General features: G+C 51.2%; 8 protein-coding genes across 8 annotated transcripts; 2 read left to right on the forward strand and 6 right to left on the reverse strand.

The window, feature by feature from the left end:
• Nucleotides 1-1,490: 1,490 nt before the first annotated feature.
• Nucleotides 1,491-2,500, forward strand: BKA58DRAFT_448560 (uncharacterized protein; the record flags this gene model as incomplete). The annotated part of the gene is made up of 2 exons (XM_046174283.1): nucleotides 1,491-1,668; nucleotides 1,732-2,500. The coding sequence occupies 2 exons, from the start codon at nucleotides 1,491-1,493 to the stop codon at nucleotides 2,238-2,240; spliced, it is 687 nt and encodes a 228-aa protein (XP_046021253.1). The 3' UTR covers nucleotides 2,241-2,500.
• BKA58DRAFT_40323 (ESCRT-II complex subunit-domain-containing protein) lies at nucleotides 2,501-3,520 on the reverse strand. Its single transcript, XM_046171771.1, has one exon. It carries the CDS (start codon nucleotides 3,357-3,359, stop codon nucleotides 2,715-2,717), a length of 645 nt encoding a protein of 214 aa, XP_046021254.1. The 5' UTR covers nucleotides 3,360-3,520; the 3' UTR covers nucleotides 2,501-2,714.
• A 380-nt stretch (nucleotides 3,521-3,900) lies between these two features.
• BKA58DRAFT_443607 (uncharacterized protein) lies at nucleotides 3,901-4,662 on the reverse strand (the record flags this gene model as incomplete). The annotated part of the gene is made up of 3 exons (XM_046173992.1): nucleotides 3,901-4,187; nucleotides 4,236-4,388; nucleotides 4,437-4,662. 3 exons carry the CDS (start codon nucleotides 4,660-4,662, stop codon nucleotides 3,901-3,903), a joined length of 666 nt encoding a protein of 221 aa, XP_046021255.1.
• A 327-nt stretch (nucleotides 4,663-4,989) lies between these two features.
• Nucleotides 4,990-6,544, reverse strand: BKA58DRAFT_443608 (uncharacterized protein; the record flags this gene model as incomplete). The annotated part of the gene is made up of 3 exons (XM_046173993.1): nucleotides 4,990-5,748; nucleotides 5,817-6,051; nucleotides 6,123-6,544. 3 exons carry the CDS (start codon nucleotides 6,542-6,544, stop codon nucleotides 4,990-4,992), a joined length of 1,416 nt encoding a protein of 471 aa, XP_046021256.1.
• A 116-nt stretch (nucleotides 6,545-6,660) lies between these two features.
• BKA58DRAFT_423908 (nuclear pore assembly and biogenesis-domain-containing protein) lies at nucleotides 6,661-7,885 on the reverse strand. The gene is made up of 2 exons (XM_046172880.1): nucleotides 7,583-7,885; nucleotides 6,661-7,512 (listed from the first exon to the last, which is right to left on the reverse strand). The coding sequence occupies exons 1-2, from the start codon at nucleotides 7,596-7,598 to the stop codon at nucleotides 7,052-7,054; spliced, it is 477 nt and encodes a 158-aa protein (XP_046021257.1). The 5' UTR covers nucleotides 7,599-7,885; the 3' UTR covers nucleotides 6,661-7,051.
• Nucleotides 7,886-9,091: 1,206 nt separating this feature from the next.
• On the reverse strand, nucleotides 9,092-9,679 carry BKA58DRAFT_324081 (uncharacterized protein; the record flags this gene model as incomplete). Its single annotated transcript, XM_046167943.1, has 1 exon — nucleotides 9,092-9,679. One exon carries the CDS (start codon nucleotides 9,677-9,679, stop codon nucleotides 9,092-9,094), a length of 588 nt encoding a protein of 195 aa, XP_046021258.1.
• A 5,615-nt stretch (nucleotides 9,680-15,294) lies between these two features.
• BKA58DRAFT_443611 (uncharacterized protein) lies at nucleotides 15,295-18,314 on the reverse strand (the record flags this gene model as incomplete). The annotated part of the gene is made up of 2 exons (XM_046173994.1): nucleotides 15,295-18,065; nucleotides 18,113-18,314. The coding sequence occupies 2 exons, from the start codon at nucleotides 18,312-18,314 to the stop codon at nucleotides 15,295-15,297; spliced, it is 2,973 nt and encodes a 990-aa protein (XP_046021259.1).
• Nucleotides 18,315-18,459: 145 nt separating this feature from the next.
• On the forward strand, nucleotides 18,460-20,258 carry BKA58DRAFT_367972 (vacuolar ATP synthase subunit H). Its single transcript, XM_046168929.1, has 3 exons — nucleotides 18,460-18,848; nucleotides 18,901-19,432; nucleotides 19,482-20,258. The coding sequence occupies exons 1-3, from the start codon at nucleotides 18,551-18,553 to the stop codon at nucleotides 20,113-20,115; spliced, it is 1,464 nt and encodes a 487-aa protein (XP_046021260.1). The 5' UTR covers nucleotides 18,460-18,550; the 3' UTR covers nucleotides 20,116-20,258.
• Nucleotides 20,259-25,265: the final 5,007 nt, after the last annotated feature.

Raw genomic sequence — 25,265 nt, forward strand, 5'->3', positions numbered from 1 at the left:
CTATGCGACGTGGCCATGCGCTGTTCGAACGGCGCATGGGGCTTGCGGAGCCTCCAGCCTCGTCCTTAGCGTCGTCCATCGTTCTGTTTACTGTGCGTGCTGCGTAGCTGTCTGCAGCGCCCGTTGACCCTCGGCCCTTTCCTACTGCAGACTAGCTAACGGCCCGCTCCCTGGACCAGAACCATTGTTTACTCTGAGCCTGCGATGATCTGCCCTGATCTGCATCACCAGCCATATCCACCACATCTACTGTGGATTCGAGTTCCCTAGCATGTGTTGCGTCACTATCACACCCAGTACGCCGCAAAGGACCACTCGCGATGACTGACGTCTGTGTCACGATGCACTCACGCCGCATCACCATTACATGCACTACCACGTCCATGGCCTGTTCAACTCTGCTCCCCAGCCTTCTTTGACTTCGGTCAATCTGTTTCGTTATTGCGATCATCTCTCAAAACTCTCAGTGCTCTACGCTATGAAGATCCAAGCCTCCAGGCATCCTCTCCATCATCAATCAGTCACGTCCCAAGACTTTCCCCCAGCTTTCAGAGGATTCGTTACCATGGATTCCTTGCCCTCAGTCGCTATGCGAGCTTTTACGGCGTCATCACGTCCACAGTTCTCAGGCACGGAGCATCTGACGCTGCTTGTTTTAACTTTGCGTCTTGCGGGGATGTGGTCAATGCGACTCAGGCAAACCTGACTTCCGGATCTAAGTCTATCTTGGACTACTATACTCGTTGCTCAAGACGTCGCTGATCGGTTTTAGTCTCGTGCAACATCAACACCTTCTTGGGTAAAGAACGCCTATCCATGTCGGAAAAGAGTATCGCCGTGAACATCCGCCAAGATATACCAACTTACCCAAGCACCCAAGCCGCCTAGAACTGGTTCGATTGATCACCAAACTCAATGTAGCTCTGCTTGAGCGTCTCTTTGATCATCCACGCTGTCCACGGCTCTTCAACGGGCACTAGCACTTTACCTACGGTGGCTACCTTCTGGTCTGCTTTATGTGCTGAGGTGAACAGAGCGTGCTTGTTTACCTGAACTTGGATGTCGTAACTTTTGTACGGACCGGTGGTTAACTATATTTTATGATCAGTATGGCTAGACGAAGATGATAGTTTAGTTACTTTACTTACGTTTTGCATGTTCAGTCTGTAGGTGTCGTCCTCGTAGATGGTCTTCTGGATAGATGGTAAACCGCCTTCGAGCTTATGGTCCGGGATGGCGTCGGTGAAGGCGAGAAAGAGCCTTGCGGAACTTCTTACCCATAATGATGCTTACTTATATGATGGACTCTATGGGTCTATGGTTGTACTATCTTGAGTTTACGGTGGAGAGTTTGTCCGATAAGGTGTCTCTGCTCTAAAGGTCATTTCATCTTCCGCGTCACGCTACCTGTAGCATCAGAAGTCAAGACCAGTAGCGAGGTCGCTACATTGAGCTTTCTCCGCGAGAAGACCAACATTCCAGCTCCCAAGATGATTGCACACAACCAAGATTTTGAAGATGACCTAGAATTTGAGTGGATACTAATGGAGCGCATACCTGGCCGTCCGCTGCGAAAGGTAGGGTCTGACATGTCCTGGCTTCACAAAGAGCTTCTGGTCCACCAAATAGTAGACTTCATGGTCCAGCTATATCATTTGGAGCTCTCCGGTATAGGCAGTCTTTATCCCGACGAGTCACCATCCAACGGCGATCGCAACACAGACTAAATAGTCGGAGAGGCAGTCATACAAGCTTTATTCAAAGACGACCACATCCAGCAGCCCATCTACCGCGGTCCGTTCGCAAGCAGCCAAAGCTTCGTAAACAGTCACATGGCCTTCCTACAGCACGAAATCACCAAGCGTCAGCACACAGAACACTCAGATAGCTACGACTCGGACGACGAAGAGCAAGCAGAAGGGATGTCAGAGATCTACACCAAACTCCAAAAGGTGATTCCAAAGATCTTCACAAAACCAGCGGAGGAGCACGAACATGAAGAAACGATACCATTTAATAGCGACATCTCCCTCAACAATATCATCGTGTCCCCTTCCAGCAATCTAGTCGGCGTCGTAGACTGGGAATGCACAACCACAGTGCCACCCTGGCACGCATGTCAGATCCCCCAATTTCTCAACGGTCTCATATCCACATGCACAACTTTACAACCCCAACCACCTCCACCCCTCACCGCCGAAGCGCTCGCCAACAAAGACGCCGTACAATTCCACAAATAGCAGCTACAAGACTACGAGCTCACCTGTCTTCGCACCTTCTTCGTTGAAGAGATGCGCAGACAGTGTCCGGAGTGGTTGGTACAGTGGGAAGATGGGGCAAAGAAGAGGGATGTGTTGATTGCGATTGAAGAGTGTGGGAATGACAATCGGTGGACGTTGATCAATGGGTGGTTGGATGTGGTGTTGGAGTGTTGGAGCTGGGTGGTTCTATGTCTCCAGGTGCAAAGTCAGAAACTGTCATGTTGAGGAGATATTAGCATGTAGGCGGCATGAGTACTTTAGGTGCTGCCGAAGCCTTCTTCGCAGGTGTATAGTGTCTTTCGTATCTATGATCTTGTAAGCTCTAAATATTCATGTGTAAAACATGAGTGGGTATCATTCAACGCGCTCATCCACCTCGTCTCTACGCATATTCTCCTTGTCCAAGTATATCCACCACGGTTCATCAACCCGAATCCCACACAAGATACTCTCTTAAAAGAACTTCACACCCTCGCCCTCACCCCCCGATCCAAAAACCTGTGCCCTCCCCCTCTTAACACAAACCCCCAAACTCCTCTGCAACAACTCCAAATCCATGCCAAAAAACTCCTCCCGCCGACTCGCATCCCCCTCCACAATCTCATACAACGTTAGCACCGTGCCCTTCTGCCCCGTCCGCTCAACCCACTCCTCCAACGCCGCAGCCCACTCCTCCGGCCTCCGCCAATATATCCACGCCTTGCCGCCCTCGCTCTCTTCTCCCGCCTTCGCCTTCTTGGAGGAACTCGTGTTTATGAATTCGGCGCGGTTGCCGCCTTCGGGGGACGCCATGTAGGTCAAGATGGCTTTTGCGTCGCGGAGGGAGAGGCTGCGTCGCAGGGAGGCGTTTGTGAAGAGCGGGGTGGGGAGCGCGTCGATGAGCGAGAGGGTGAAGATGCGGTTGTGGCGGCAGTAGGATTGGATGAGCGTGGACCACGAGGCGAGTTGTGAGGAGCGCGTGCTGGCGACGGGTTGGAGGGTGAAGAAGGGGGGGAAGGAGTAGTGCGGTGGGAAGACGAAGTTGGGGTTTGTGAGCGTTGTTGCTGTAGAGGGTGTGGGCGTGGGTGTTGAGGCGGGGGCGGGGGATATTGCTGCCATCGTTTATGCGGTTTTGGTAGAGAATGGAAGGAAGATGTGGCAGGAGTGAGCCTATGTAACGGTTGCGCGTGTAGAGGGTTGATCGTTGGGTGCGCGCGTCGCTGGAGGTCTGCGGGGACTTTGCGACGTCATTGGTTGCTTGGCTTGGGCACCTTTCATCCGCATGATAGGCACAACTACACACGGCAGAACCCAATGCACGGCTGCTTTTAACTTATCTTTCGAGCATTCAATACTCATTCTGACAATTCACTATGATTGGTGGATAGGTCGATATCTAGCGACTTGGCCCTTCGATCCCTTCTTACATCGATCGCGTCTTGTCAAAGAGAGCGGGCACAGTTCACAGACGTGTGTGCATCACGTTGCTTATTTCGACTCGCTGTGCCAATTCACTCATGTTCTATTCTACTGACTAATATCGTTCTATTCTCGATCACTTTGATGTCACCTACAGAGGTGATCGTGCTTAGGAAAGTCACCCCAGCCACAATCAGATCAGGAACTCATCAAGAACGAGCATTTTGGTATCGAATCCTTCTCATAGAGCATCTCCGAAACAGTCGTTGTAGATGAGGGAAAGCTCTCCAGAAAACTTGCGTATGTCTGCCTCCGCATGCTGTAGCTGATCGCGGACGGCCTTTACGAACTGACCCACAGTGACATCTTTGCCGTTCTCTCCGACGAGCTCGTACTTGCGGGCCGTATTCTTGTAAGCCCTGTATGCGAACACAACATCGATTCGCTCAAGACCTGGCTCAAACAAAAGCTGGTCCATCCAATTACCGTCATTAGTTCCGGAGTTGTTCTTGCTGTCTTCCAACAGATCTCGTAGGTGTTGGAAAGATTAGAAGTGGAACCAGGGGCGTGGTTTACCAGAGTTTCGTAGTCTTACTGGGTCGAATAAGCGTTCGTCGACGTGGTGCATGCACCACTCCATGTTGCCAATAATCCCATGGAACTCAGTACCACGAGGGATCTCGACGTGGTCGGGGTTTGTTTCCATTTCGTTGAAGTCGACTTCAAGGACTATCACGGTCCGCGGGAAAGAGTTGGGGAGGCTTTAGAGCTCGATACTCGTTCTCAGATTCACGGTAATCGTGGCGATATCGCTGTCATTATCATCACCGTCGGTGCTCGCATTGTCCATGTTGTCGTTATTCTCCTCGTTCTCGTTGTCATTGTTGTCGTCATCTGAATCAGCTTCATTCCGGAGTATCTTGGGAGGGGCGTCTGGGACCGCGCTACCAGTCGGTATGCCTGAATTGGTCTTGTCGGCGTTGACTTTTGTAGTCCCCTGCATGTTGTGTGGTGTCCCCGGCGGTGTGGCCACTTGTGAAAATCAATCGAGATTGATAATGGGAGGGATAACGTCACCGGGGTGCTAGACTTTATACTGCGCCGGAGGTCGCATTCATCGAGTGGCTTGTGTATGAGACAAGTCCACAAGACCATCAAGGTATATTGCTAACATCCTCGTTGTTTTACCTAGTTCCAGTGTCACGGACTCAGATGGATTAAGACAGTTTGACAGACCGGTTTGGATAGTGAAGCAACGGTACCAAAATCTCTTCATTTCCCAGACTCGTTCTAGCTTCTTACCTCCCGAATCATGCTATCCTGTTAATACTCAAAGCTCGTGATTCTTCTCCCAGCATTCACTGCAGTAACCTAACATGTCCTGGGGAAATCCGCGTACGTCCTCCTCAATATGTTTCAACTGATCACGGAAAGCCCTCACAAACTGACCCATTGTAACCCCGCATCCGCTCTCTCCAAGAAGCGTATAGTTACGATGCGACCCGGAGTAATACGTATAGTCGAAGATGACGTCGATGCGCTGCTGAGCTGGCACACACAACAGCATGTCTTTCCATGAGCCATCGTTTCTGTGCGACCGCCGTTGTCTTCTTTCCAACACTTCGTTCAGGACTTCAAATGACCCGAAGGAGAAGTGTCTATATGGCTCTCCGTCGGATGTCCGAAACAAGTTATCGACGAGAGGTAGACGACCTTCCAGATCTAGAAGAATCGGATGGAACGTTGTGCCGGAGGGAAAGTTAGATAGGAGAGGAAAATCATCAGGGAGAAGAGCGTCAATGAAGTCTGTGTTGAACTCTACTTCGAACTTGATGACGGCCTGTGGGAAAGAGCCGGGAACGCAGAGTAAGTCGGCAGCCGCTCGTAGATTGACCGTGACGGCAGGGACACTGCTCTTTGTATTGTCCGTAGCATTACTCAAATGATCGTCGCTGTCGCCTTTTACGGGACGCTTGTCGTCGTCATGATCGTCCACTCCCTTGTTGTCCCCCATATTCTCGCTTTTGTCATTTGCTTTCTCTCCACTTCCACCCTCATCTTGAGGCGGCACCACCCGATCCTTGAACATCTTTCGAAAATCTCAACAATACTCTTGTACCGCAGTGTGACCTTGTGTATCGTAAGCTTGTCAGCTACCTCTTTCAACAAGCTCCTGAGTGAGTCAGCCAAGCTCTGGAGTCGGATCCCGCGATTGTCGGCAAGTGTGCGTGTGAAATCGATACGAAACCCGCCCGCAAAGATGGCGAAATGTAATTCCGTCTTTTGCATTGGAGGAACGCGTATCAGCATATCGGTCCACAGGCCTTCGTCGACCTTGCTCTCGAGAGATGTCGCTTTCTCGCGTAATTGCTCCACGGATGAGAAGCGAAAGCTATAGTTTTTATTGTATGGAATACTTGGACAATCATCTACGGACATCATCTACGGACATCATCTACGGACCCCGGATAAGTAAGCATGATCCCGGACTTGTCAGTTTTGAGGATGGGATTGGTTTGTAGCCTCTCGGGATAATAGTCCTCAGTGACAATGCGCGGGCGATTGGGTTCCATAGCGAAGGTGTGTCCGAAAGGCTTGCAAAGGTAGTTAGCGGCTTGAATATGTAGCTCACGTGTCCATGGTGGAAGATTGGTTGTCAGGAATAGTTTCTTGCGCAGATCCGTGTCGTTTCCCGGTATGCGTAGTAACCACTTCCCACACACGTGTCTGCATCGTATCAGGTCATGGAAGCTGAGATATTCGAAGCTCATCTGCAGTAACTCGGTAGGTAGACGGTCGATCGCGGGTTGCGTAGTGCTTCGTACCGTGGCGTCAGTCGCAGCGGGCGCGTGGTTGGTCTTCTGCTTCTTTCTCCGGGGTGCCATTGTAGGTGGTTGGTGGGTATTAGCAAGATCTTCAGTGACAACGTCAGAGGCTCTTTTAAAGATTTGACACAGCAACCATCAAACTTTCCATCTTCTTCTCGTAAAGTCTGGATTGCATCCTCCCGCTACGAGAAAGATTCAGAATCATCCAGTGCTTGCGCTTGGTCTCTGGAATGAGAGGCGACTCTTCTCCAAGAGCAAACAGCTGGATGTCATCTTGTCGACGTTGAGACATCGATTCAAAGGCGTTAGCACCGTGATACTTGAATCGAAAGGCCTAGAGTATTGTCATGGATACCATTATTCGTGAAGCTCAAACATGTACAAGTTGTAGTCGTCCCAGATACTCCGACAGTGTATACAAAGCCAGTCCCATGCTTTTCACGATCCCAAAGCGCCATAACAATATGTGCAGAAGTCCAGTCTCGCACCCGTCGTACCAGAACCGCAGCTATTGTATTGACAAATATCCAACGTCCACCCTTCCCAGATCCTTCCGCAACGTCTTTACCGCCACCCCTTCCTCTTCTGCTGCTGCTGCGCACTAGCCTTCATCCTGATCTGATCCTCTTTCTGCTGCTGAAACCCCTTAACCTCCTGGCTATACATCTCATACTGACCCAGCCAGTACTCGCCCAAGCCCTGGACATCCTCGATAAAGCCCTCAGGCCCTCTATTATACACCCAAAAACCCACAACGAGTATCCCGCCCCAGAACACCAATCGCAAAGCCAGATTCACCCAGAAGATGACGGCCCGGTACATCATGTCCAGTATCTTGAGCGAGATGAAGAATATGGCGAGCAGCGCGAGGATGGAGGCGACATCGGGTTGGGTGATGAGTTTGTTGAGGAGGGGTGAGAGGTGCGTTGACAGCGTGCGCGAGATGCCGAAGAAGGTTGTGAGGAGGTGGAGGAGTGGGTTTGCGAAGGAGGGTGGGAGGAGGCGCGGGAGGAGAGCTGCGTAGTCTGGTATTGGGGATTAGCAACCCGTGTCGCGATACAGTGATATAACGATAGGCGCATCAGCGAAGCGTACCTTGTATGAATTCCATATTGGGCGTTCCGCGATTGGACGTGTAGATGTCGTGTGCCAGACGCGATGAACGCGTTTGTGGGGTGCGGACAAACGAGATTCGCGCTTGACTGATCTGCACGCGAGTACCGAAGTGGGTGCAATGGGGCGACGAAGCGAATTATGGGCTTGAGAAACGAGCACGCGATGGGGTTATTGTTGTGTGGCTGATAATTTGCTTGTTTGCCCACACGGTTTGCGGTGACAGCTGTCCACGTTGAGTCGTTGACCCACTAAAACGCTTTCACACACGCCGTGCAGCTCAACACACCTTATCCTGGCTGCACGTCATCCGCTCGGCTCGCTTAGCTTAGTCATCCACCTATTCGTGTAAGCAGCAGAGAAGGATGGGAACAGACGCAAGGAAAGTCTCCAGGCCACCATAGTATGCGATACAAAATTTGAGTTACACAAGGGTAATGTAGATTTCCGAGTTACTTGCTTCTTACCATAGCACCCGTGCAGGCATCTAGCTTGTCGCTTAGATGAAGTGCACCACTCTTACCAGAACCCACCCATGATGTGCGCAAAAGCAACTGACACCGAAGATCCCTTACTCCACCACCCTGCGTCTTGCATTTCAGCCCCAAGAGTCCAGTATCACGACCATCAACATCTCGCGGGGTTCACCCAGCCGGATAATGCGGTGTACTTCTCGAGCGCGGGAAGCGCGATCGCGCACGAATCGCGTCCCGCTCGCTTTTCGATAGTCGAAGTGGAGTGGAGTGGAGATGGCGGCCGAGCAGAGTTTCAGATCGCGTATTGCAACATTCTGGGGTCTTGGAACTGGCGGTGTAGACCACGTTTTTTTCTTTGGTACAGGCACAGATGAGGCGTTTGCACGGCCAAGGGGTCGGTGTCGGCAGTCGTGGGTGGGAACGGTCGGGGCCGAGTTGCCGCTTGGGCTGATGTCGTGATGCCTTGTGCGTAATGTCTTGCAGGGCAGGGCGTATTGCGCAATGGGAAGGACATCACTGCAGCAAAAGCGAAGCATCATGTGCTAATGAGTTTATTCATTGATATGGGTACAGAGGACTAGCCTCTCGCAGTGCTACAACTGCAGACCCGACTATGTGGTTGGCTATACTACTGAATTGCATTCTCGTGCGATCTTCGGCACTGAGTGGCTCATCCTCCAACAAAAAGAAACAAAGAGGCTCGAGGCCTGTGTAGTTGACTCAAAGGTCTGGTATCATAGATGCAAAGCGCCGCCGAACTCCAAATGACAAAATCATGTCCAATCGTAAAGTATGTATGCGAAGCGAAGGTCGTAAAGATAAAGTGCTGACTGGGTATCATGGCGGCCCCGATGCTTGTACAGCAGAATGTGGTGCGCTGTGACGCAAGAAGCTGTCAGATGTGTTTCAGTCGCTTCGAGTGCATTCGGCAGGCTGCAGGTTTTACAGATGAACACTGCCAGTCGTGATGTTCGAAGTGCGAAGGTGGCTTGGAGACTCGAAGTGACACTGGCATTCATATCCAGCGTCCAGCGCCCTTTTGTTGAGTGCCGTACTCTGATTCGAAGTTGAAGCGAAAAGCAGAGGTTTCTGATGGTGATGGATAATGTATTAGAGGCTGGGATCGATGTGAAGATGTGGAACCCCGGTTGAATTCACCGCTTGGAGAATTCGGAGAATAGGGTGTTGGGGGTCGGTCGGCAATAGACGAAGCAACACTGGACTTCCTCCGTACACGCTCGGGCTTTCGTATCGAGCTGGTGGGTGACTTTAGTGAAGCCATGTCGGTTAATGATGGTGTTCTTGGAGGAAACTCGTATGTGCTAAGCTCTTTCTCGAACATGGAAGTGGCTCTGGGTGATACATGTTCCCGTAAGACAGCTGGTCGGATGCCATACTTCTCCGGTCGTTGAGTGTATTGGCTGGGCCGTCTCCACGATTCAAATTCGGCATCGTCGAGTGGTGTGACTGCTCGCAGAGAGAAGCCTCGCATTCTTCTTTGAGATCGTTTCCAGCAGAAGAGAAGGGCGACGGCAACCGCCGTCAGAACGAGAGTGCCTACGACGGCACCAAGGATGATCCAGACTTTCGTTTCTTGCTCCATGGTTGTAACGATGGTGTGTATGTGAGTGTGAGAGTTGAATGGGACTGCTTTCGTTTAATGGTAAAGCTTTGTCGCGATCGTCTTTGTTGAAGGCGTGATGGTGTATTGGAAGGAAGATCCAAAAAGAAGATATGAAGGAGTGATGTCGATCAGATCACGACCATGCTGGCTGTGGCTGCGGTTGATGCGGCTACACCTGAGAGGTGGCGGTCGACGAAACGATGGTAGGTACCTTGAGCCCACTTCTGTCTGATATGAACCTTGGAGGGCGATGCGGATAAAGTAGTGCGGGAAGGCGGAGGGGCTCGAGAGCGGAGACCTGGGTCATGCGTGTACCCTCGCTCCACAACCGCAGTAGGTAATGACGGTATGCTATTAGCGCCACGAAACGAGGCAGCACAAAGAACGGTCCTTCGGTAAAAGCCAACGACGGCGCACCGAGAGAGAGGAGCGTTGCGGGTTATAGACACCGGACTAGCTTGGCTTGGGGCGAGATGCAGGTACAAAAACGTACCTGATGGTGGGTTGCGAAGTTTGTTAGTACGGCAGACTCAAGCAAATATCGGTGAGTAGTGCACTAAGAGCAATCCATGATGGGCTAATTTCGACAACCTTGGAACGACACCCCGCCGTTGAAGATGGCGCAAGTACCAGGATAGGCAATTCCACCGTACCTGCTGCAGGGGCATGACACTCCCGTCCAGTATATGCCATCCCAAAGCCGTGAAGCGGGCAACGTGGCGTCGTCGAGGTCAGCACGATGTTGGTCTTTGACAGCACATCATGACCTCAGAACGAATCCAGGGGCAGAAGTCGCATCAGCCTCAGCAACCTGACACCGAGGGCTTGATAGCAGATGCGACAGCACACCTGTTCGTCGTTGCCGTGCAGCTCTACCCCGGAAAAAACTTTTTTTTCCTTCTTGATTCTCCTTGCATCGCTAGAGGGCGGACTACGAATGAGACAAGCAAACGCTCAGTACGCCTGAAGGGGCGTGTGTCGGTCGGAAACTTCGCTTGAGCAGGGCGCTGACACGACGTCGATCTATCAAACCACACCAACCGCCTTGGGTATCGCTCCCATTCCAGGCACTGGCCAATCCCGTGTCGGGCTTTAGGTGCGTCCCGCGATAGCTTCCCCTCAAGGTTCTTTATCTTAGCCCTTGACGGAGCGCATCCAGATCCTGCTGGTGTGCGTTCCCAAGCCCATTGCAGCTGGGAGCTTGTCACCAGCCTCGACTCGCTTCTGCCGAAATCAAGTTTCCAAGTCACGGTGCTGAGATCTGGAGCGTGAGCGATACAGACAATTACTGGTCGACATAACGAATGGGTTATAGGCTAGAAGCCGAGCGTTCCTGACTATCGCATTACCTGGCACCGAGGGCCTGCCATGCAGCAAACCGGGCCACATAGCGCAAACTGCGCCGACAGTGTTCCCTGCACGAACGGTTGCTTGGTCGCCAGCGTGCCAGGTCATTCATTGCTGATAATCTCCGATGCTTCATCGCGGGGCCATTTTGTCGACCGCCAATAGCGCTTGAGAGCCTTCACCGGACCTTCTTGAAACACAGCAAATCTGGTCGAGTATGGTTGAGCAATGAGTCCAACGCCTCCATGCACATTCGCTACAGTGACATGAGAGCCGTAGACTGGGGCCTCGCAATTTGCTACGCTACCTCCATGCGACTAATCATAGTGTACTGGTAATGCATCATCCGGACTCATCACGGCCACCAAAGCGACGTGTCTAGGCAGCTAGCGGCATAGGTCGAAAACTCTCCGAAGCATATTTTACGTTTCGCAGGAGCTTCTACCGTCGCCGATGCTCGCAATGCCAGTTAGAAGCCACGGGGTAGCGCTGAAGTACCGTTCTGTCGAGAAACGCTTCAGACGTATGATGGTAATGGCTTTGAAATAATGCAGTACACAAATAGCATGTCCTGAGGTTCTCCTACTCAATCCCTCACAAGGAGCATCCACGCTGGAAAGAGGGCCCGCTCCTGATTCCGCGGCCATCATGATCTTCGCGCCCGTCTCGCAACCGAAATGAGACTTGCAGTCTATGCCAAGACCAGAAAGGCTTCCCAACCGGCATCCACTTTGTCGCTGGTATCGCTATTATCGTTATACCCGAGATCAAGGGAACGCCCTGCTCTGTTAAAGGCTGCGACAAGAATGTCAGCAAGGCTGGGTGTCTAGACCTCTTCGTGCAGCATTCCTTGGGTCAAGGATACCTAGTAGAGATCCGACTCTGAACGCGCCTTTGCCGTCAGGCCGAGCAAGACGGCTGGTAGCTGTAGCTGGAACATAGCGCCAGGGCGACTTCGTTCTACCGGCTAAACTGCGCAACTTGCACGTGGACTATCATCGTCGACCAAGCGTGAGACGCCCAAGCCACGAACTGATAGTGGTAGTGCCCTAGATCAAGCGCACATAGCGGCGGCAACTCTCGTCGGCAGCCAGTGCGAGGAATACGGCAAGAGTTATGGAGATACCCACGATGGCTGCATCGGCGTGTGTGATGCGTAGTGCGTCGCAGGTATTGAATTCCTTTTTCTGATATCTCCTGATCTACTAGATTGTGGAGAGAGATGCTTGTGGCTGTCTTGTTGTCATTGGTGCGACCAAAGTAGAAGGTGTCAAGACCGCAGCTCGCATCGAACATCTCCTGCTGCCACCAATGAGGGCTCAGATGCGGCATGCCCTCAGCTAAGCTCAGCCGCAACTTCAACACCAGCATCATGAGCTCCTGAATTTTGCGGGAAAGCGACGGCGCATACCCTACGCCGTTCTAGGTTTTGGCACCGAGGTGCAGCCGTCATGACCTCACCCAAGAACCGAGTCATTGAGATGAAGATGAACGCTTTGCCTCTCGAACAAGAAGAAGGCCCGGCATCACAACTCACACCGCACCCTCCATTCGAGCAAGATTTTCAAGATGAGAATTCTCCTGGAATAAGCATCGGCACTGGGAGCATCCGAGGTGCCACTTCCTATCCGCAAGGTTGTTGACTATACGTGTGGTTCTTCTACCGGTATTCCCAGGATTGTGTAGTTGGAGCGTGGGACATCATGTGGATACCAAGCAACCCCGACACCACATATAACGGACTTATTATTGCCCATGGAATTTCTCGGCCACCGACGAATGCGCTACACGGCGAAAAATTTCCCATGCCCTGCTTGCCAAAGTCATGATCCGGATTTGTCGGCATTCAATGTATTAGCAGCGGGTGATGTCGGAAGCTACGTCTTCGCATCATGGTCAGCTGGACTGCCCATGTGTCGTTCGCATGTCGTGAACGGTGACGCTTGCGCAGGTGTTCCTTCAATCGGCTTGCCGCTACCGCTCACTGCAAGCCAGCTTTGAAATCAAACAAACATGAGTCGCTAGGACTCCGTTCCGGGTGACAGCTACGCATCCACATGCGCCCTTCTTACCCGACCACTACGACTCGTACGTCTGCACGCGATTTATGTGTGACGGGTACATATTGAATGTCAATGTTAGACATCCCGCGTCGCTTGCGCAACATGTGTTCGTGGGGGCGGCTGTGCACACATCTGTAGATTGATTACTATAGTAAGCGCTCAATGATGCCTATAATAATCAGAGATAGATTGATGCTCACTTCGCTTGCGGCAAGGAAGAGGCGAGGCCGCGGACTGCTGATCGAGTGTTGAGGATCTGCATACAAGACTTCCTGGCTGTTGGGGTTGGATGCGACACTGAGATCTGAACAGGATCACAGTCAATACGCAGAGATGCTAAATGCATGTTGGAGCATGCATCTCGGTCGATTGGCTGGGGGTCATAAGTACGGCCACCACGAAGCGATCAACAAGACAATCGCGACTTCATGGGAATTAACGAGCACCTGACTGGTCTTGCGAAACTCTCTCATCATGGTGAGTAGATTTACTTTTGCTATTGCGGAACGGTCATGAGCAGTCGCGTATTCTCAGAGCCGCACTCTGCCGCCTTCATCAGGGTACTGAGTCGTCCGGGAAATTTAGCCGTCGCCAATGACATTCCACTCACTCATTGCGTACCTTCACATGTCTTTCCAGATCCTCTCGATGCCTCTTTGTTCAACTTTGCGCACAATGCCATCAAGAACAAGCCACTGAATCACTATCCACAGCATGATCGTCATCGTGACGATTTGTCAGGGAACAAGGGAACTCTATGCTAGAAAGTGCACGCTACGATATCGGGGCCGATATCGTACCAAACTCTGCGTGAACCCTCATCTCGATGCGGGGACCTAACGAGTTTCACCTACTGCACACCAACGGTAGCGACACGGCTGTATGCCCATCTCCATCTTACAGATACATGTCTGCGCGGCTCGACGGTGGCAAACCATCTCCCCACTGCGGATCTAAGCTTGTATGCGCGCAACACAACCGTCTTTCACAATCTCCTGCAAGCATCCGCATCCCGGAGTCGTGTCCGCGCTATCGAGATACGACGAACCTTATAAGCGACCTCGCTCACCCTTCCAGCTTCCACCAGCCTCGCTGTCGTTCCCGAACGACAGGAGCGTTTTCCAAGCGCCACCGCCCCTTCTGTCATTCTCCAAACACGCACACACAAGCGAGATGGGGTTGGTTTGCAGCTCGTGTAGACTTCTGAGAGCAGGTTTGCCGAACTCCAAAGGCGCGACTTCGTTCTTCAACCCTCCGCTGTAGATCGTGAAGATGCAAGAACGGGCTCGGTCCGTTGCCGGGCTAATCTTGCGCCACTTTATATGCCGTTGCCCTGAACGGGAAAGCGATAAACCATCTCCTCGTCTGTTGTGGCTTGTTTCTACCAGCCTTTCTGCTCTTCACGCGGCAAGTATAGATGATCGGCATTGAATGTACCTGGTAGCTATACCTCTACAGATGCTAAGTCCGGTTCGCGATGCTATAGTGTGAGAGTGGTGTGATCGGGATCAGACAGTCCGGCGCTGCAAGTGTGAAGAAGGGGTAAGCGGATGCCCAGGAGCCGTTGTAAACCTTGTCGGCGTGGCCGAACGTGGAGAAGCGGCATGTCGTGAGTCGGCATGTCGCAAGTGAAATAGTCGGTGCGTCGCTTGCGCAATGCGGTTGCGCGTGCACAATAAGGGTCGAATGTGCAAAAATTAGCAGAAGTTCTTGAACCGTGCTGAGAAGGGTTCAAGAGTGTGGGCGCGATGATACCGAATGCGAGTGCTGGGTGATATCGAACAGGAAGCTGCTGTCATATCGGACCGGCAAGTTTGGTTGAGAACGAGAGAAGCGTCGGACAATGACTAGATTGAGATACTGGTGCATTTGTTGGCTCTCTGTCCTTATTTGTCAATTGTTTTGAACATCTAGAAGGCGGAGTGACAGTTGTGCTAAGGCTCTAGGTATCGGAGTACGAGCCGTTTGCCTAGACAATCGATAATCAGTAACGTGTATGCTGCTTCAATAGGAAAGACTGCGATCAGTAGAGACAGTGGAATGGATAGATCGCAAGTGTATCAACTGGAATGTTTATGGCCACAACTCCGAACAGGTTTAACGTTACAGTCAATGGAAGCGGCCCTTCCCATTTTCGTGCCTTGAACGCCTAAGAACTTGAGCAACAAGTAACTCCCCTGGAACTCATACCAGGCTCAAGCGCACCTTCCTCTTTCCAGTGCTTTCCTCGAGCTCGTCCGTAATTCTGACAGTGACCTTCTCAAACAGCTCGATAGTTCGCTTGACATCACCCTTAATGCTCAGCACATAGTTCTCGGCGTCAAAGTCAGCCTCTGGCTCCGGTGTGGCGAGATCTCTCAATCTGATGAGGCTCTCGATTCCAAATCTTGGTACAAAGACCACGAAACCATTAGAGAAGATCTTCATGACGAAACCTTCCTCGTTGATGTCCTTGCCCTTGAGTGCTTGGCCAACGTAGTACTCAATGGAAGCGCGACCGGCCATTTGTGCGTTGCGGTGGCGTACGTTAATGTTCTTGCACACAGCCTCGAGTTTGGCCTTCGACTGTAGGCTGGGATCCAACTGCTCGTATTCAATGGCAGCAGCAAGCTGGCGATGAGCTTCGAGATCAGCGTAGCGACGGATGGGAGACGTGAAGTGAGTGTAGATCTCGCTAGCAAGACCATAATGCCTGAACTCGGGATACGCTTGTGTTCCGGCACAGAAATACTCTGCGGACATCATGCAACGCGTTGCCATAATCCTGACAAGAGTGTTGAAGAATGGGTTGCTGGGATCAACACACTTGTCGAGTGAATCAGCCAAAGCTTTGGAGCTATCTGTCTTGAGCTCCATTCCTTTCTTGACCTTGAGTTGGTTGTCTAGCTCTTCGAAATTCGTCTTCGGAGGGGCAGCGTGACGACGAAGTAGAGCTGTTTGCGGGAAGGCTTCGTAGTTCTTTGCAGCGACGCTAATGTTGGCGAGCAACATGAATTCCTCTACAAGCGAGTTGGTGTCAAGATGCTTCTTGGTTTGAACATCTGCTGGGTCTGATGTCTCAGACTCGGTTCGGACTTTTACTTCTGGCGAAGACAGGTTCAAAGCTCCAGCATCCATTCGCTTTTGCTTCAACTTCTTGGAAAGCATGAGCAGAGTTCGCATGCCCTTCGTGAGGTCGTCTTGCTGCGATGCGTCGTCTATGCGAATTTGGGCTTGTTCGTAGCTGAAAGCTTCTCTTGACCGAATGACGGACTTGGTGAAGTGCGAAGAGACAATATCAGCATCCTCAGTCACCTCCCAAATCACCGAGAAAGCGTAACGCTCGACGTATGGCTTCAAAGAGCACAGATCTGTTCCTAGAAGCATAGGCAGCATGTCTATGCGCTTGTCGACTAGGTAAACGGTTGTTCCGCGCTGGCTAGCTTCCTTATCCATCGCGTTGTTCGGCTTGACGAAATGGGACACGTCCGCAATATGGACACCGACTTGATAGTTGCCATTCGGCAGCTTGTGGGCATGGAGAGCGTCGTCGATGTCGACGCAGCCAACGGGGTCGATAGAGCATACCAAGAGGTCGCGAAGATCTTTGCGTCCCTTCCAACCCGGGTCCTCTAAGCTAGCTGGTACTTTCCAGTCATGGCCTTCCGCGGGTAGGCAGTCCAGAACCGTCTTCGGGAAAGGCTTATATTGAACATCCCATTCCAGTAGTAAAGCCTCGGTCTCTGCGCCCTTAGACTCAAGCTCGCCGAGTGATCGTACAAAATGACCGACCGGGTATCGCGAGTCTCTGTCCCAGGAGTCAATTGTCGCCAAAACGCGTTGACCAAGGAGCTCTCCAGCTTGTCGTGTTCGTATCCGAATCTTGGGAATGCGCTTGTCCATCGGAACAAGGAAAACAGTCTGTTGTTGTCTACTCGATTTCGAAGAGGAGCGGACGGAGTCGCGATCGATGTGGCCCACATATTGTCTCCAATTCCGCTTGATGACGCCCACTACGCGCGCAGTTGGCTGTGGCCTACCCTCTGTAGTCTGCCCATGTACTCGTTTCACCTCCTCTTGCAGCGCTCGTCGCTCCCTCTCTGGGATGACATTTTCACCTTCTTCAGCTTCTGCGTTATCGTTCTTGTTCACCGTCTCCTCTTCAATGATCTTGGTGGAAGGTGCCTTCCACTGATCTTTAGGCAGCACTTCGACAACCACGACGTCGCCAGACACAGCCCGATTGCTGTTCTCACGTCCTAGAATGAGGAGAGATTTGTCGAACGCGGGAACATGAACTGAACCCTCCAGATAGTTGTATGGGGAGACGTTGAAGATGCCTTGATGTAATGTTCCAGCTTTCACGCCAGTCATCATCTTCGAGACCGTGTAATGTTCAGAGTAGAAGATCTCTGGCTTTTTAGATCTGACTTCTCGCTGTTCTTGCGCTGCACTGATCATATCCAAAAGCTCATCGGAGTTTTCGAGGCCAGAGACGAAGTCGGACAAAGTCTTGCCGGGGACTTTCTCAGCCTTAGCTTTCCGCAGGTTGTCTCTATCGTCGGTTATCATTACTACCGTAGGGATGCGCGACTGCTTCTTGCTCCGCTTTTGAACAGCCTCCGTGATATGTTGGTTGTACCACTGCACAGCTTTGCGCACAGCTCGGTCGTTTCGATCATTGATCGTTTCTCCAGCTTCCCGTGCCACGTACGTCTCTTGCCTGAACTCGTTAAAAAATACGTAGAAACGCTTTCCTTCGTTCTTGGTCAAGGAGATCAGACGATGGTACAGAGGTAGAGAGCGGTTCTTGACCTCCTCTAACACGGTTTGCAGAACAATAACATCATGAAAGGCGGTCTCAACCTCGAACAAGTCCATTCCGGTAAGGAAAGCATTCGTATCCGGAATGAGATATTGGCCATTTGGGAAGTCCTTGGATCCTGCTGGTGTATCTGATAGGACGAATGGCGCGACTGAAAAAGGTTAGTCTAACTCTGCATGTGGAGTTTTGCGGTCGAACCTTTCTTCGAGTAGTCGGTCGGCGCAATCTCTAGACATGCTCTACAAAGATTGGACGAGCATGGAATGTCCTGTCGCAGATACAGTTCTCTCACAATTTTCTGGACCTTGCCACTCTTTGTAGACCGCACGTAGACCTTGCTGGACAGGTTGGATTGGCCATTATCGGCAGCGGTCGACCGCTTCAGACTGAAGTACTCCATCTTTGCGCAATGTGTGTTGATTGTTGAACTCCAGAGGCGCGGAATGATGGTGTTTGCGAAAGATTGGTGGATGCCAAGATATCAAAAGATCCTAGCTCCACTAGCTCCGCACCATGACGGAGCTCCCAGGTGGGCCTCACAGCAACCAACATCACCTGGGCAGAGCTCCAATACTACGACTCAAGGCACCGAAGCCGCACATCACCAGTACGCCACCGCCTCCTACGATATTCGCAATGTCTTCACTAGACCCACCGACGTACCTCACCTCTATCCAGAACAACATCCGCGCCCGGCCCATATCATGGGAAGGTGCGGTACGAGCTAAGACTATCACCGATGAAGACCTCAAGAAGATCAAGTCAATCGATAAAGTGCGCAAGGAACAGAGGAAGCAAACTATCGAGTCAGATGTGGATAGCTTCGTGACACTGCTAGTGGGCGGAAATGGGTCGCAGAGCATCTTCGAGGCAGCTGCGAAGCGCCAAGACATTATCCACTATATGCTGGTCTTGCTGGGAGACATGATTGACGGTAGGAGATGTTAAATCTTTCGAGAAAAGCCTTGAAGCTCATACAGTTCCAGACATACCCGCCCTCACATCAGCCCTCGTCCAGCACCCTGCGCCGTACAAGCCTTTCCTACCACTCTTGAAGGCTTCATCCAACAACGAAGACCCCGTACCGCTCCTGACGTCTTCCGTCCTGTCCGGCCTTCTGTCTCATGCAGTCACAACATCTTCCAGGAACACTCCCCAGCTCGACGAGGCCTTGGCGCAGCTCTTCACCTACCTCTCTACACTCGCAAAGGCATCCGACGCTGGTCTGCAGGATATCGCTGTACGTGAATACTCGGCCGTATTGCGCAGTACCAAGTCTAGGCGCATATTCTGGAAGCAAAGGAAGGAGACACTCAGCCCTCTTTTTGACATCCTGAGAGCTGCGGCTGGGTCTGCCAAAGACACGGACTCGACCCTGTATAGTGGTGGTGCCAGCATCCGCAGTACAACAGATGGTGGCATCGCTGGTGGTGTCGGCCTCCAGCTGCTGTACCATGTCTTGCTCGTCATCTGGCAGCTCAGCTTCGAGGGTGAGCTTGTAGGCGAAGGACTACAGGAGTATGGTTGCTTTCCCAAATCACGTTTCGCGGATGTTAACAGCTTACAGGGAGCACGATATCGTCATTCTCTACACACAGCTCCTCAAGGTATCGCCTAAGGAAAAGACCACACGTCTCCTCCTTTCCACCCTCGTAAACCTTTTAACCACGAACCGCAACACGCTACTTCCAACGGCCGTACTTGCTCGTCTACCTGCTCTCCTATCGAGCTTGAAATCACGACATCTCACCGATGAAGATGCTCTTGAAGACTTACAGGCCCTGACCGATCTCCTCGAGGAGTACACCAAGACACAGACTACCTTTGACGAGTACGCTGCTGAGCTGCAGTCGGGCCACCTTCGCTGGTCACCCCCGCATCGTAATGCTACGTTCTGGAAAGAGAACGCGCGTCGCATCTTAGAAGAGAATAAGGGCGAACTACCCCGAAAGCTTGCGGAGATTCTATCTAAGAGCTGGGACAACGACAAGCAGGTATTGGCTATTGGCTGCAACGATGTGGCATGTTTGGTCAAAGAAGTACCAGAGAAGCGACAACAGCTTGAGAAGTTGGGGCTGAAGGGCAGAGTTATGGAGCTGATGCAAGAGGCAGATGAGAGTGTACGGTGGGAGAGCTTGAGAGCTGTTGGCGAATGGATGCGGTACAGCTTTGAATCGAAGACCGAGCTGCCACTTAGGTAATCTGCGTTGTTGGGAAGGTGTGATTGTAAGCACTATCTAGCGTGTGAGTGCTTTCCTGTGTGTAAATTCTCGTTATACTGGACCTATCGTAGAATGCTAGGCCAATCCAGTACATGTTCAGTCAATCCATGGTAGTCTTCGTGCTCACTTGTCCCTTGCCTTGAAGATCCGAGTCCAAAGGCTCAATATCATGCATTGAACCTTGAACCCCGGAGAGCGCAATCACTACAATCGTCAAGAGCATTCTGCGATTGCTCAAGTTATTCCAACGCTCTCTAACCTGGATCATACGGCGCCACTTCATGACGTATAGGATTATTGAGTCAAGTATGGTGGGCTACGAACCGAGCAAGATGGTTCGTCTAAGACCACGGGGCGCGCGAGTCTGCGATGACATGATGTGTATGCTGATGAAGTGTGGTGGACAGGTTTGGTCGGACGAGGTCGGGAAGACACCACCGCCTTCTCACACGGCAAAGATCGGTTTTCTTACTTTCGTCATCATTCTTGACACGGTCCACATCTCATCTGACCGGGATTCAAAATATGAGAGTGAAGACAGTGACGTTACGCATCATGTGAAAGGAAATGGGTTTAACGACATCGTTCAAGAGGCGTGGAAGTAGCTCCTGCGAAGGGAAAATAGCAGTGTTCAATGCGGGGAAGACGCATACGGACAATAAGAAATAGAGGTGAATATTTGAGAGTATTGGGCCTGTTGTAATGGGGAAATGGGTTCTACAGTCGCAAAGGGCCGGTGTGATATGATATGACATGATATGATATGAGAGGAAACGATGAGTTTCTGATCTCAGCACTAGAGCTGTTCAACTCCTCGACAACATGAAGGCAGCTTCTGTGAATGACGAATGATGCTTCAAGTGTGGGTTCTTCATTCTGCTTTACCTATCAGTACATATATCTCATCACTTTAAAGGATGGTGCATAGTTGGAGATCCGTCACGATGGTAATCACCGTATATGCCGGTATCGTAGAATGCTGATATCTACGCAGTCAGACCAAATACCATTCTAACACAGTACTCAATGACACTGCACGGTCAGCTAAAACTCAAACTCCAAAGACGAGGCAACATCGGCTTCCCCGCTGACCCTCCATCGAGACTCCCCTGAATTTCCACTTGACTGCGATCGCAACCCTTCAGGTTCCTCAACATCCAAACCTCGGATCTCGTACCCATAGCTACGGCAAGCACCGAAACCGTCCATTGATCTGCCAAATCTTAGAATGATCTAGACTTGCGGGTTATCCCTTCTTCCTACCGTTACATTGGTACTGGTAAAGGATATCTAGCACCCTATCCCGTCCTCCCCGAACGGCATCCTGTGTGAATGATTCGTTAGAAAAGGATATTTGACAGCCAGCTTTGCTTCTTCCCTCCCATTTACAATCCCCTCAACTCTACCAATACAGGTACCGGTGCACATAGAACAAACCTACCCGCTTCCGCCTCCATAGCCTTAACCAAATCATTCCAGTCTAGTATACACTTTCCCTTACGGCATGACCGAGACTCTTCGTCTCAAATTAGGCGCGTCGAAACGTGCTAGAATGTTGGTTTTTTTCTTCTACCAACTTTGATCGACTGGGTAATGCTTTGTTTGCTTGAAACATCCGCTACCGGAGAAAATCGTCGACTGATGTGCTGCTTTTGTGCGATCAAATGTATGTTTGTGGCTTTCTTAGATCCTCGAATGAGCGTCCCTAAAGGCTCTCAAAGGCTCTGTTGAGGCTCGGATGCTATCATCCGCCTCTTCCGAACTCGTGTCGAGAGAGTATAACTTTTTGACGAATTGATTGATCGAGGACGGTACCCGAGAACCTGGTTGGCAGATTCTGGTTCCGAGTTGTATCAATGAAACTATAGTGATCCGCGCATCATGCAGGTACATGATTTCCCCTTCCGCGGCTGTAGATAGTGCTGCGAACCAGAAGAGGGTTGAGTTGTCACTTTGGTACTGTACCTGACTTTGGTTCGCGGTAGCGATTAGAAGGACCGTACCGTAACGCTGAATGCAGGTACGAGTCTCAGGTACCAAATTTGGGTGCAATATCTGGCAGATGTGACTATATGGCTGAAGGTGTGTTCTACAGCTGCTTCTGGGGAATGTTTGGACGGTTAATGAGCTTGCTTTTCTTAGTCGTCGCGTCAACTTTTGGCTCTTCGAATCGACGTAATAGCAATTTAACCTTGAGCTCGTCTCGATTATCCGGCTCTTACGCGAGCAGAAATATCTTTTTAGTTTCATTCTTCGGCCTCGAGCCTGGAGAACCATTGGCTTGGCAATCAAGTTTCTTTTCATCTAGATCTCGGAGAGTTGCGAAGACTTGGTTTGGATAGACAAAGAAGCCCGTCTCGTTTCAAGCATGAATGTACCATGGACCAGACGTATACACTGTATCTTCCACTGGCACAATGCTGTAGATGACGCACTGTATACATTTAGGTTGTGATATGACTGGAATGCATGACAGAAAGCCCGAGCTTCTTTGTAGCTACGAAAACTATGTGATCTGAGCGAGAGCGAGTCAAGGAAGCTATCGAACAAGCGGGAGCCGCGTTGGGCGGATCGCCGATATCCACGATGATTGCTTCTTGCGCATGTCATATTTCCGGTGGTTTTCTAAGGAGAGCCGACACTGGTCCGAGAAGTTCCGGAGTTTGCAATGCGGGTAAAAGCTCCATACGCCAGGTCGATGCTCAAGAAAAGAATGGAGATCTTCACTCATACCACTGCCAACAATCGGCGGCATCGAAAGCGGCTGTCTCGGTTGCCGCGGTCCATTAGACATTGTGGTGTTGGAGGCGTTGGAAACTACCTGGCGCTAAGCAGGTAACCTGTCTAGCGTTGTACTCGAGATCTTGCCAGAAAAACAACAACAATAAGATTTGCATACGCAATACTAGCGACAGCAAACCCCGCTTGTACATCTAGTCAGCCGCCACAAGTCCAAGAGATGCAGAAGCCAAGCCTGGTGAAGTTGCATCGCGAAAATTACCTGCACAAACACCTCGATCCCTGAGATCTAGAGTCAATTGTATTTACCGATCGCGGATCTACCCCTGCACTTAGTCAAACTCCACAAGATCGCAGCTTTCCGCAGCGTGTAAATGGAGACGGCGATGAATGCCGTTTGGCCTTAAACCATGCTTTCATTCCTTTTCCAATATCCCCATCGAAAATCGCCCCCAGTATTCGTACCAATTGACCCAAGTCGGTCCGAATGACAGTAGAACTAGCCGCCCATGCGACGAGACGACGCGAATCAAACGATCCCAAACCTCGGGATACGACACTAACACCAGACTAGCAGCTCCTGCGATTGCAAACGGCGCTGTGACTCAACCTGCATTGCATCGGGAGCGACATGTAGGTCTCCACTTTGCAAGGTTGAACATTTGCATGACGAGATTCCCATGCCAGCTCGAAAGGGTAGGAGATGGTGACGGGTAAAGCGAGGATCCATGTCGAAGGGAAAAAGTAGACAGATGCGCGTCCCAGCCATACACGTCCCTCGGCTCGTTACGTAGCGAGCTTGTATGGATGGACGTGCTATCCGACAATGGATCATAGTAGCATTTTTGGCGCGTGATCGAGAGGAGATTGGTTAGAATGAGGGAAGAAAGGGTCCAACCACATTACACGTCAATACCAGCAATGAATGTTGCCCTTTCTTGGTACTCGTCAGCTAGAACCCTGGAGGGACCAGATGGGCGAAATTACCCAGATAGCCGGAATGCTGTCTTACCTTGCGGCAGCGGTGTACCTACTTACCGTTCTTGCAGGGGGCCCTATATGCCCAGCTTACTATGCGATCATCGTTCGTGGTTCTTGTATGGACGGTAATAGTTGCCGCTGCGATGAGGATCCATGTGGCAATCTTGTTGAGATTCACATATGCAGGTCATACCTACAGTACATATGCCGAGACCCTTGGGACTTGTACGATGCTATTCCGTGCTCACGAGTATAATCCAGTTCCATGATGCAAGTTCAGAGTGGATAAAGATCAAAAGAGGCATCTCTGCTCCGGCGCCGTTTAGCTCACACAGTTGACACTGGGATATGGCCCCGAAAAACTTTCCAGACATATGCGACGCAACGTTCCAAGCGAGATGCGTTACCATGTAACGTCTGCTCTCCGCATCGCAAAAGCAAAAGCGCCCTTTGCCAGCGGGAAGGAACAGATCCGCGGCCATCACGTGGCCGCGGAGTCTAAGTGAGATTTGTGGCTTGCGATGGGAAAAGCAACAACTCATGCGTCCTGGCGGTGGGTGATCGTTAGGCCGTTGAGACGAGACGAGACGACAGGGTCGGAAAGCCAGACGTAACCGTGCATGCTGACCGATGAGCACCCTCTCAGCACAGAAGAAAGCATGACTATAATCCTATCCGATATACGTTGAGCCGCAATTTTAGGCCACTTTCACGGCGGTCATTTAGGAAAGCCACCGGAGTAGATCCGACAGGTGGAAGAAACACTGCTTGGCTGACTGCGTGGTCTCGTTCACGGATCCGACAACGAAGGAACCGCAACAGCAATAACATCAATATCGTATATCGTCTGGGCATTCCGGACAGTGCGTATTTAGACTTTTGGTAGCTGGTAGTATAGCTTGCTGCGCCAAATACCCGAGCCATTGAGACCCTTTCGCGCGAATCGATGATGCATCGGGGTCTGAGCTCGGTCCAGTGCAGCCGTCCGCTCCCGCACCCGGTCTTTGTGTCGTCCATGTGTCGCAGAACCCATGTACCATGTCGTTCTTCATGCTTAGACGCACGTCGTCATGTAGTTAGCTGACCCTTGAGAGATTCGAGATGCCGAGCATACGTGCAGATGCACGAAGCAATTGGGTAACACTGAGCGACATGACGCATTCCGACACTCTGGGGTGCAGATTTCTGAGACCGAGCCCTCTGCTGTTCAAACATGGTAGCAGATATTGCCTAGTCCCAATGTCATTTTCGCATGGCCAAGTGCGCTACGTATGGTCACGACGCGAAGCCGAGTATGAAGTGTAGATCGTATTCGCGCAATGGGGTAATATTATTACTAAGGAAAGGATATCTCAAGAAGATCTTTCCTGCTATGCTTTCCGAACCCTACATGGTGCGCATATCCACAT

This window comes from Alternaria rosae (genome assembly GCF_020736505.1).
Source record: "Alternaria rosae strain MPI-PUGE-AT-0040 chromosome Unknown BKA58scaffold_10, whole genome shotgun sequence".
Taxonomy (NCBI): domain Eukaryota; kingdom Fungi; phylum Ascomycota; class Dothideomycetes; order Pleosporales; family Pleosporaceae; genus Alternaria; species Alternaria rosae.

Coding starts and splice junctions, on each gene's coding strand:
- BKA58DRAFT_40323 (XM_046171771.1), bottom strand. CDS start 3,359: ATGGCAGCAATATCCCCCGCCCCCGCCTCAACACCCACGCCCACACCC.
- BKA58DRAFT_367972 (XM_046168929.1), top strand. CDS start 18,551: ATGTCTTCACTAGACCCACCGACGTACCTCACCTCTATCCAGAACAAC. Junction 18,849..18,900: donor GCTGGGAGACATGATTGACG/GTAGGAGATGTT, acceptor ATACAGTTCCAG/ACATACCCGCCCTCACATCA. Junction 19,433..19,481: donor GTAGGCGAAGGACTACAGGA/GTATGGTTGCTT, acceptor AACAGCTTACAG/GGAGCACGATATCGTCATTC.